We start from the raw sequence: 12,305 nt of genomic DNA, 5'->3' as shown, positions 1-12,305 counted from the left end.
ACATTGTGGAATGACTGAAACAAGCTGATCTGCATTATCTCATATACTTGACATTTTTTGTGTATGGTGAGAACACTTTAAAAAGGCACTGTCAGCTGCTTTTTTTTTTCCTCCCAAGCTTGCCTGTACTCATTCTTGAGCATGTGGTTTTGCTTTAGAAGAATCTTCTCTGCTCACCTTTCCTTCCTTTCCTCAAATTGTTCCTCGTGTCCAGATAAGAGCCTGTGCCAGACCTAGCTAGGGGCTACCCCACAGCACGATGGCCCAAGTACTTAGGTTCCTGCCACCCATGTGGGAGGTTCAGATGAAGTTCCTAACTTCTGGCTTCCGCCTGGCTTGATCCAGACATTTGGGAAGTTGCATGCATTTGGGAAGTGAATCAGTGGATGAAAACTTGCTCACTGTTTCTCTCTCTTAAGTAGATCTTTAGAAAAAAAATTTTTAAATCCATTGTCAGCAATTTTTAAGAATACAATGCATACAGTTTTTATTTGTCAATAAATATATTAAAAAAAAAAAAAAAAAGAAAAGGAGAGGCAGAGTACTAGGAAAGGAAGGTGAAAGAGCCAGAGGGAAAGCATTGTGGGAGCAGTGAAATTGAAGTCCCTCTCCGGCAGGGCACACCCATGCTCCTTGGGACCTTTCCTGGATTCTATCCCCTGAATGCAGGGAAACAAAGGAGCAGGACCCTTGTTCCTGTGTAGAAAAGTAATACATATGTATATCTTTACACTTATTTCTGAATAACCGGGGGAACACTATCAGCACTTGACACATTAGCTTTCAGTATATGATGGACTTTGAATTAAGGTAAGGGGAAGTCCATCTGTCTTCTATGCAATAATATTTTGAAATATTTATTGATTTACTTGGTATTGCAAGGTAGTTTAAATGGCTCAGTCCTTTAGAAGTTCTGCACTTAAAACATGAGGGTTTTTTTTTTTTTTCTGTTGTGCTCACCACTGGTGAATTAGTGAGCGCAGCTGTTCTTCCTGTGTTCTTCAAAATGCTTTCATTGATGAATGATCAAAGAATATTTCTTCTTATCACTTACAATGATTTTTAATGGTAAAAGGTGAATATCTGAGAAAGTACTTTTAAACAGCATAATTTTAATTTGTGAGTAAATGCCCTTTTCCAAACAGGCTTTAAAATGGTAATGATGCCTAATGTTGAACCAATTTTCAATACTTTTAAATGTATATTTATAAAACCAGTAGTTTCTTTGACTAACAACATCATTACTAACATATTTAAGTATGCAGAATATTAATTATAAATTCCAATTAAGTATATATAAATATAAAATAAGTTGTCATATATTGAGTGCCCAGTCTCCTCAGGCTTTATTCAGATTACACTAATAATTTTAGTTAATATGCCAAGCATTTACAATCTGGTCCTTTCATCCTCACTTATGAAGCTGAGGATGATAGAAGTAACTAGTTACCAAGAAGTCATCACATAATCAAGAAATGCTAGAGCCAAGGTTTCTTTGATTCTGTTCACTCAAGAAATATTTATTGGGTACATACTATGTGCTAAGACCCATTTTAAACTCTGGAAATACATTAGTCAACAAAATGGACAAGGCTCAAGCTTTCACAGACTGTGGTCTGTTTTCAGCTCCTTGTTCTTAACCCAGGTTGCTATGGTGCCTAATTTACATCCATTATATCATAACTACCCTAATTGAGTCTTGATTTATCCCCATTTTATAGATGAGGTTCTAAGAAACTTTGGGCAAATTAACATTGCCAAGGTCACACAGCTCTACTGAGGCAACCCCATTATTCCATACTCCTTTCCAGTACACAAACATCAACTGAGAAGAGTTATCTTTATATTACAAATGATATTTGTTTTATAAGTTTCTTGGCCAGAAATGCACTATTCCAGAGGCTAAATGTTACATAAAGAAGAGCTGCCACAGGGTTAATCTGGATTAACATGGTTTAGGAATCCCATTAAATTACCTCTTTGTTTTGGAAGTCAGTTTAGTTAGTGACACAAAAGAGACTGCTATTGCTTTCACAAAAAACAAAAAGGACAACAAGAGCCTATTTGTTTACTACCATCTTTCTGAATGGCAGTGAATACTATGTCATCTTAAATAATGGATTTTTAAACTTAGGCTTTTAAAACTGAAAAATCATGTCTGAAAAATGCCATGGCTATACATGGTTTCCAAATCTTTGTCAGAACTGAATTTGTTTGTAAATTCTAAATAAACACACAATTAGTCCATGTTTCTTCTTCTGTTGCTATTTCTGTATTCCTTTAATTTTAAATAAACCACCAGTTACAATTTCCAACAAATTTAAACTTTTTATTTATCAAATAGAAGATAAAATAAGTTAGAATTTATTGGAGAGGAATTTAAAATCATCTTTTTGATTTTCAGGCAACCATTTTCTACTTGGCATGTCCCTCCTACTGACAAAAGCTGGTCTAGGCTTACTTTTCGCCATTTACTTTATAAAAATAGTGGATACATTGCATATGTTTTCAATTTGTTTTCTTGTTCCTGCACCAAATTCTGGTCCTATTCTCAGACAATAGCATTTTAGACAGAACACTTTGCAACTTAACACCTACAATATCCAAAGCAGTATTTATAATAAAACCTCTTTAAAAAATGTTTCCTAACCACATGAAAGGTCATATGACAAGCTCACATATCCCTATATATAAGAAAAATTGTAGGAATACTATTTGGGAACCATATAACCACCTTGGAGATTTTGACAGTAGTTTTCTGTATGAACTATCTATGTATAAATGGAAAATAAAGACAGTGAAATGTTACGTAAATAAAGTCTTTCAAAAAGTTTCTACTTTAAGTCATCAGTTAGATACATCCAGTCATTTTCTTTGATAGGCCTTCTGTTTGGGAATGATGATACAGAAGTAAAAGTGTTTTGGGAAATGATATACTCAATTGTGAGGATTTTTTTATTATCTCAGTCTCATCAGTTTATATGCCTTTAAAATTAATATTTATTTTTTAGAAATATATAGAGTACATATATATTTGAGTGTGTGTATATATATATATATATATAATGCAATCAACAGTCTTTATTGCCTTCTCTGAACCTATGAAGCTATTGCTATTCAGACATTAACTTCTATGCACATTTTGAAAATTGCTGTTGAGTCCAAAATACTTACCTGGACTCTGTGGACCTTGTTCAAAAGATTGTGTTTCATGAAGTCAGATGCCCTTGACTTCAGTCTCATTCTTCTGGCATTGTATTTCCTCAGGAAGAAAATAGCATTTAACCATTGGTTAAGGGCGGTGATTCAGAATTGGCTTTTTGAGAGCACTTGTCTCATTGTTTTAAGTCTGACTATTGTTAGAGAAAATGGAGCAAAGGAAAAAAGTGTGTTTATTAATAAAAATTTCTTATTCCACTCATAAAATTTCAGTTGATGAAAGAAACCATTTCCAATATTGATGCAGTAGTAGAAATATTGTTTTGAACTTGATAGCAATATAAAGAAAGGAAGAGAAGAGAAAGGAAAGGAGAACACCTCTTAAAATTAGGTTTGACTTGGGTCACTCTTAATTTTCCAGTTATGTGTACCTAAGAAAAAGAAGTGGAATGTGTACCTTGGCCAAAAAACCTCATAGTGAATGGGGGTGGGGGGAAGGAGAATGGAAAATAGAATGTGTACAATCTGTAAGAAAATTTTAAGTTTTAATCCAAATAAATACTCCAATCACTGATATCTTCTTTTATTAAACTGATTCTTTTTTTTTTTTTTTTTTTTTTTTTGGACAGGCAGAGTTAGACAGTGTGAGAGAGAGAGACAGAGAGAAAGGTCTTCCCTCCGTTGGTTCACCCCCAAAATGGCCACTATGGCCGGCACTGTGCTGATCTGAAGGTACTTCTTTCTGGTCTCCCATGTGGGTGCAGGGCACAAGCACTTGGGCCATCCTCCACTGCCTTCCCAGGCCACAGCAGAGAGCTGGACTGGGAGAGGGGCAACCAGGACAGAATCCAGTGCCCCAACTGGGACTAGAACCCGTGGTGCCAGCGCCGAAGGCAGAGGATTAGCCTAGTGAGCCGCCGGCCTAAACTGATTCTTAAGTACAGTGTCTAAGATCTGATGCCCATATGTAGATTATATAAACAAGTTTTTTCCACTTTTTTATTAATATAAAAAAGCAGATTTTATAGGTACACTTTGGAGAAGTGTACCCTCCTCCTTCCTTTCGCTCCTTCAGTCCGCCTCCCTCCTTCCTTTCTTCTTTTTCTTTAATTTTTGCAAAGATGTACTTTGAATTCATTCTATAATCACAGGCTTAATTCATCACTAACCATAATATTCAGCAAGTTAAAAATAGCAAAACCATAGTTCCACAGACGTATAAACAAGGCTATAAATAAGGTTGTTTTTTTTTTTTTTTTTAATAAAAAAGACTATTCTGGAAAATACTCAGATTTGAATGAATGAGTTTTGCTTTGGAAGTGATTTAAATAGATAAGTTTAAAAGTAGGGGCCACCATTGTGGCATAGCAGGTTAAGCCTCTGGCTACAACACCAGCATTCCATATGGGTACCTGCTCGAGATCTGGCTGCTCCACTTCCAATCCAGCTCCCTGCTAATGTGCCCTGGAAAGCAGTGCAACATGGCACAAGTGCTTGGTTGCCTGCACCCACGTGTGGTACTCAGAAGAAACTCCAGGCTCCAGGCTTCAGCCTGGCCCAGCCCTGGCTATTGTAGCCATTTGGGGAGTAAACCAGCCAATGGCAGATTGATCTCTCTCTGTCTCTCTGTCTCTCTCTCTCTCTCTCTCTCTCAGTAACTCTGCCTTTCAAATAAATAAAATAATTCCTTAAAAAAAGTTAATCAGGAGAAAAATTTTCTAATTATCAGTGCTTCTTCAGTGGCAATACACTTTCTTCTCTATGCGCATGGGATGTAATATAATACCTACTAAGTATAACACCTACAAAGGAATCTGAGTAGACATTACTGTCTTCACATAGTAGGTAAAGGTTTGTTTCTGAGCCACTGGCAAGAGCTGGGAAACAGACCCTTGATCACCATCCAAGGGAGTGAAATAAAGCAGCTCAGTGAAAAAGCAAACTGTTGGAATCACTATGGTTTCAGACCATAAAATATCTTGGACTTGGGAATCAGACATATTTGGGCTCAATGCTAGCACCTTCACTTTCATCAACAAGCAGTATAACCTTGAACGTATTACCCTACTCCTCTCTACCCTAATTTCTCCATCTATACAATAGAGTTAAGAATGCTTAACCACAAAAGGCTTATTAGCAGTAAATCGGGTGATGTATGTGGAAGTTCTGTTGTAGTCCCTGACAAGTAAACAACTAAGAAATATTAGGAGGTAGCCAGAATGACTTTGCAGTGGCATGCTGTACTGTCAGTAGCTCTTCCTATTGAAATGAAGCATGTTCTGTGTGAGAAGAATATTTCTCAGAAATGTTATTATTTAACAGGCTACTTTTGTCAGTTGAGCAAAGATTAAGCTTACCAAATATACAGGAATTTCTAATTCATTGCAGGTCAGCCTATCACTTATCTTCAAGGCCACTGTGATACTTATTAAACCAGAATTCTAGGGTTGAATGAAATTTCACTATGTTTTTATTCTAGTTTTCCAGATGTACTCAATGTATAGTTGAACCTTTGAGAGTTTTGAATATATCCATGTGATAAATCATTGTTTACAGTTTTTCATGTGCATTTTTAAAAATAGCATTGATTGAACTTAAATAACTATTGACCTTGTCCAATTGATATCCCACTTTCCATGACCATTACTTTAGCTTTATCCATAGGAATACACAAAGCAGTGTATTATCATTATTCAAAGTTCCTAGAAAACATATGCTCCAGTCACCAACTAGAATAAGAGAAGTTTCTATGTACATGTAGCCTATACATGCATGAATTTCTGGTAAGAAACTTGAATTGAAATGTAAGATTATATAGCATTAGCATTTTTTCCCTAACTTTCATGCAGAAATGTAACTTGGATACTGAATATTGATCCTATGTATCTGAGTCTACTCTAATTAGGAAAATGAAAGGAAATCAACTCCTCAAACTAGAGGAAAGGTAGTAGGAAGGTTGTGGAAATCCCTCATTGGTCCCATTTTGTTTAAAAATATTTCCTTTGTCAGGCATCTTGGAGGAGCATACAAATGACAAGGATGGTCAGAGTCACCATTGAAAAGTACGGTGCTGTATCTTCATGTGATGTTTAAGACAGTTACTGGAGATAGCTACTACCCACATTTCTTCCAGAATAATTTCTGAAGAGCAGCTAAAAATGCTGTTAACTATAAGAGACTCAGTCTGTCAAGATGCATTAAAGTGACATTCTGTTAATACTAGTTCAAACTAAAAGAAAATCATCCTGTATTGAAACGCTTTATATAAACTCAGGAAAGGGAAGAAACTCACAGTTCTCCATTAATTTAACCAGTATTTTGGACCCATAGTGGGGTGATATAGAAATGGTAATTTGACTCCCTGTAGTAGCTTAGTAATGACCTTTTAATGCTTTCCCAGGGATGTTTTTGCTTTTGTAAATGTATCTAACAGACCTAGAAATAACTTTTCTGCAAAGTGGAGAATGGATTTAAACGATGGATTTATGTCCATCTCCCAACATTCTCCCTAATTCATAGAATTATAAGCATCAATACACACACACACATACACAATTGGAACAGATGTATGACTTTTTGTTTTCTAAAATGAAAGTAACAACTGAACTCAATGCCCCTAGTCTCACTTTCAGTACAGTCAGAATCTTTATCTCTGGGCTTCAGGTCTAAGATTGAGAGAAAAGGACTAGGTTGTTGACTTCCTGCAAACCCAGATGAAAGTGACTGCAATATGTTACATCCTTCTGAAGCTGGAAAATAAGGCACCATCAGACTTTGCAAAGTCCATCTGGGGAACATAAAATTGGACGTATTCTGATGATTTATTTTTTTGCCCAAACGTAAAAGTTTGTCTAATAAATTATTAAAGCCCTCTCTGTTTAGAGACATCTATCATTGAAGAGCTCTTGAAGAAAGTGATGGAGGGACAATTTTCTCTTCATTATACTTGCAAGTCAGAAATAAGAGGGACTTGTCTTCAGGAGCAGAGATTTCAAAACTCAAGGTCAATGTCTCAGTTTTCACATTAGAGATGGCTCTACATGTAGACAGACAGGGGATTGTCCAGGAAATGGTATTTGGCACCTTGGAGTAACTTTCCAGGGCCATCTTTCTTCCTGGCTTGAATGAAGGAAGGATATTCCTTCCTTCCTGGCTTGAAAATCCCCTTTAGCAGGAAAGAGCTTACTCTCTACAAGCTTGCCCTTAAAATTTATCTTCCTGGGAGAATTTTCTGACTGAAATACAAATGGGTTCAGCAAATGATACAACTAACATTTGTGGTTCTGATATGATAAATTGTAGTTCCCCTTTCTTGAAGAAAGAGAGTACCCACAGTAATTGTACCATCATCAGCATTTGGTCCACCTTACGTGTGTGCTCAAGGACCCTTATTTGTTGGCCCTCATGTGTATCCAGCCACTCCCTTCCATATTCTATTCATTGGCCTTCTGACTGTTCCCTATAGAAACTTCACATTTTCTCACACCTGTGACTCTGTTCATTCCATTCCCCAAACCCTCCCAAATGTCACGTTCTTGATCTTTTGCCCATTGGTTGATGAGATCCCTTGAGACAGCTGTACACAGTAAATACTTTGCTCCAGTGGGCAGTTATGAACCATTGAGAGATTCTTGAGTTATCATTTCCACAAGAATCACCTAAGTGATACAGACTTTGGCAATTGCATTTGGTAGTTCTGATTTGTTTTGAGGATCCAGAACATGTATTTTCACTAGGTTCACCATGTTCAATGACCCCTCTCAGAAAGATTTCTCTAACAACTCCACTCCTTGTTTCTTTAAATTTTTGACACAGACATATAAGAAAGCATTTTTTGTAAACAAAAAGATCATTCTGTGATTAATTTCTGGAAATTTCATTCCAGAAATATTATAATGCAGAGTTTTTTTTTTTTAAATCCTCTACCTTCCTAGGTGGGTTGAAAATATTTAGATGGGAGATAGCTTAATGTGCGTTAGTGAAATTGCTATTAATCACTTTTTGAGAAAATATAGGAATCCCAAGAACATGCTGTAATTTGCAGCACTTTTGTACTGCCTCTGCCAGATCTAGAGTTAACAAGTAACAAAACAACTGATTATGGGAAGGGCAGGTTTAAGATGAAAATAATGGTTTTGCAAAACTAACAGTATCATAGGCTGTGGACTGTGTGCTCTTCCAACTGGAGAATCCCGTATTTGTAATAAATTCCTTTTGCTCTGGATGAGTTCTGCATTTTCAATGAGGTTAACTTGGCAACATCCTAGTTGATTTTAATAAAAATAGCTGCTTTGAGGACAGGGAGCTGAGGTTGCCAAATTTACAGCTGCCTTGCACAATTACTCTTACACCTCCTTCAGGGCTCCCTAGAACCAGTAAGCAAATTAAGTGTATCGATTGCAATTTTGTTGGACTAACCCCGCTTTTTTTTTTCGTAAGGAATAAACTTGATTCCTTTTAGTATGTGTCTGTTCAGAGTGATCTCTTTTCTTTTCAGCCATAACACAAAGACAACATCATGGCTGGATCCACGACTTGCGAAAAAGGCTAAGCCTCCAGAAGAGTGCAAAGGAAATGGTAGGTTATTAAGTTTTTATGGGATTTCAGCCGTGTGCTTGGAGAATGTTTGTGTTTCCGAAAAGAGGGTCTTACCTAAAGAAGTCGTAATTTAGATGAGACAATTTTAGAGATGTAATATTTAATGCTCAGCTAGGAGACAGACTTAACTCGGCATTTCAGCAGGGCCATGTGGTTTTGCTTTTCCTCTCTAAGGAGATCTGTGCTGAATATCACATCTCTGTCATCTCAGTTGCTTCTGTTTGACTCCTGACCTGACTTTCCACCACCTACTAAGGACTGTTTCTTTGCAGCATGTCCCTCTGAGGACTCTGATCTTTTAGCTGGAGTCAGATAATATGCACAGAGATACAGCATTTGGGAACTATAAGATTTGCTTTTGTCTTTAAAGGCTTTGCCTTCTGCCAGTTATTAAGGAAGTAGCAATATAAAAATTATGCATTTGTTAACTTTAATCAAACATTTAAATAAAATAACTCATTGCATGAATGCCTTGGGTTATCCTTTGTATTTTCCAGTTCTCTACATAATGTAGACTTGCTTAAAAATAGTCTGTCTTCATTTGTGTGAAGAATTCTTCAAAATAATTAAAGGACTGGGTGAATGTAAACTTATTTTTAGATTACCAAATTATGTAAGTAAAGCCTATGAAATTTGCAATTTTAAAAAATATTGAATTTAAGAGCACTTATAACTCAGCCCAAAAGGATAAGTAACATATTCTTCTGATGATTTATTATTTGGCCACATTCAAAACCTTTTTCTCATTAAGTTATCAGAGCCCTATTTAGAGGCTTCTGTTATTGACGTGTTAGAAAGTGAGAGAATATTTAAACTTTAAAAAAAAGTTTTTTAAAAAGTTAACTTTTAAAAAAGTCTCAAATTCTCAAAGTGCTTTCACTTTAACCATAATTCTGGCTTTCTCAGCTAATACCCAGATAGTATTGTGCATTCCTGTGATATAAGGCAATTATTCACAGGCTAGGTATGCTACTGAATTAAATTAAAAATTAGAGAATACAATTTACATGTGCATATGTAAATGCATAGAGATTTAGTTTGTAATCAGTATCAATATTAAATTTTATATCCATGACTATAACTGTATGTTTTCTGTATAATTGTTCAACTGTTTGTGGTTAAATCCCATGACATTATTATAGGAACTAGCCTTTAAACACAATTGGGCTTCATTTCATTGACACCAATAAGACATGTGTTGCAAATTGTGATAGGTTATAAATTAAAATGACCTGATCTGTGATAGCTGGGTGTAATAATTTACTTATGCCACAGATGTAAAGCCTTAGTATGTCCTAATTACAATGAATTTAACAATTTTACAGTTCTGTGACACCTTGAACTTCTCAGCTGTCTTGTTCCTTTGAGCTGTTCTTTTCATTATAAAAAGCTATTAAAGTCAAATTTTAAAATCCTGAGAGAGAGGTAGGCATAACATATTGCATAATTATAATATTTCAGTTATAAGACTTTTCTCCACATCTGTTCTCAGGATTGTCAAGGTGTTAGGTGCCTAAAATATGATGCTAGCACCTTGTGAATCACAAGTCATGGAAAAATGAGTCCTAGAATGCAGAATTTGTCTTAGCATTATTTACAACTGATCAATTACTATTTGTTTGCAGTTTCTACAAAATAAATAATTCAGAGACTTTGTTCCATATGTTATTGGAATATTTCACAATGGAAACTAACTTGTGGTACATTAGAATGCTGCTATTCTGAACACATTTTTATTTTGCCAAGAAAAGTGATTTGGGATAATATTGTGACTTATGTTTTGTTTTTCTTTAAGTAGTGTAGATTAATTTATGGCTTACTAAAAATGCTGAATGTTAATGGATTGCTATTGAGTCTACTAGTTAAGTCAGTTATGTATCACACATCAGCTTAGACTACACAAAGTCACTGCAGTAGTGTTTTGAATGCTGGAATGTGTGTAATACAATTTTGTGGAGGTTCCAGATAATATCTTTATCCAGCACACATTGACCCTTCCTTCTTCTCTTAGGCAGAAGAGAGTGAAGGCTAATTACCCTAATCCAATTTAGAACTAGTCAACATGAAGCTGGGCTGAGTTTTGCAAATCTACCTCTGGTTTGCCTCTGCTCCTAGGTATTTGCCTGCCAAGGTTTTCAGCTTATAGCCTAGTACAGTTCAGTAAATATTTTCTGTGAAGAGCCAGGTAGTAAATATTTTAGGCTTTGCAGATCACCCAGTCTCTTTGCAATTACTCATTGTGCAGAAACAGCCAAAGTCAATATGTAAAGGTCATGGATGTATTCCAATAGAGCTTTATTTATGGACACACAATTTGAATTTCATATACTTTCGTGTAGCAAAATGTTATTCTTTTGATTTTTTTAACCATTTAAGAATGTACAATTGGTGCTTAGGTCACATGCCCTATGAAAGTAAGTAGGGATGGACTGGATTTGACAAACAAAATAAACTCTAGCCTACTATGTTCCTTTCATATGGCATACCTCAAATGTCCATGTTTTGTTATATTTTTCTTCTCAGGATTTCAAGACTGCTGAAAAACTGGGATGCTTTTTGGAGGTTGTAGTTTGGCCTTGTGCCTATAGACTCTGCAGCTTCAGAATTTAACATGTCAGGGCAAAATTAGTTGAGTATTTGAAATTTCTTGATTTTCTGTGCTGTCAAGCCATACCCAGAAGATTCCTCAGCTCTATGCTGGTCTCTGTAACCCCTAGCAGTAGCCTTCTTCCCAGGCCAACTCAACAAAATCAGCTGCAAATATCTTGCTTTACTGCTCTAGGGTTCTCTGGTCTTCAGAATCCTAGACCATCTGTATTTTGTTGCTTCAGCAGTACTCTGAACTCTTTTTTTTTTTTTTTCATTTTTCTCTAGATGTTCTGTTTCCTCATGGATTGTAAACTACTCATTCCATCCTACCTGGAAGCAGAAATTTTAGTGCAGTAATTTTTAAATTATATATTTTAGACCTTGTTTTGGATGCATATCAGAAATGCTTTGTAATTTTGATAGTTTCTATTTCAATTACTCAACATTGTATATCATGTTGTTTTATGTGCAGGCATACTATATATGAATGTGTACGTATGTGTGTGTGTGTATGTGTATGTGTATGTATAGACATAAATCTTGAATGTTTTCTTCAGAAATGTTTAAAGAGATACATAAAGTTAATTTTTTGGTCTACCATAATAAAAGAAAGTGAAGTGGAAAAGATGGGGGCAGATACCAACTGTTTTAAATTATTTCTCATCTAGAAAAAATAGCAAATGTTTTCTAATTGATGTCGAGGAAAAAAAGGGAATACATATCTCAAACACATACTTTATTGTTGCAGGAACAATCATTTTGCATGTTTTTGAAGGATAATATTACTACTAAATGTTAAAACATGCTCCTTTCTCTTGTTATGGTTGAAAACACTGAAGTCATTGTGTTCTGTGACTTTGTCCATTGCTCTGTGCACTTTTGAGCTTTGAGCATCAGTCTACATAGCAGAAAAAAAGTCTCCACCTACTTACTGGATTCTAATATTAGTGTTTGCAGGA

At 35.6% G+C, this 12,305-nt stretch overlaps 1 protein-coding gene across 21 annotated transcripts in view; it reads left to right on the top strand.

The window, feature by feature from the left end:
- MAGI2 (membrane associated guanylate kinase, WW and PDZ domain containing 2) overlaps positions 1 to 12,305 on the top strand; it is a 1,584,028-nt gene that overhangs the window by 1,043,061 nt on the left and 528,662 nt on the right. For all 21 annotated transcript variants that reach the window (XM_070071222.1, XM_070071223.1, XM_070071215.1 and 18 more), the window contains one exon: positions 8,657 to 8,736. In XM_070071222.1, coding sequence (XP_069927323.1) covers positions 8,657 to 8,736 — 80 coding nt within the window. The remainder of the gene's footprint in view (positions 1 to 8,656; positions 8,737 to 12,305) is intronic.

The sequence above is a fragment of the Oryctolagus cuniculus genome, chromosome 3 (genome assembly GCF_964237555.1).
Source record: "Oryctolagus cuniculus chromosome 3, mOryCun1.1, whole genome shotgun sequence".
In the NCBI taxonomy this organism is placed as follows: domain Eukaryota; kingdom Metazoa; phylum Chordata; class Mammalia; order Lagomorpha; family Leporidae; genus Oryctolagus; species Oryctolagus cuniculus.
Note: the sequence above shows the minus strand (reverse complement) of the source record. Positions and strands in the feature narration are given on the sequence as shown.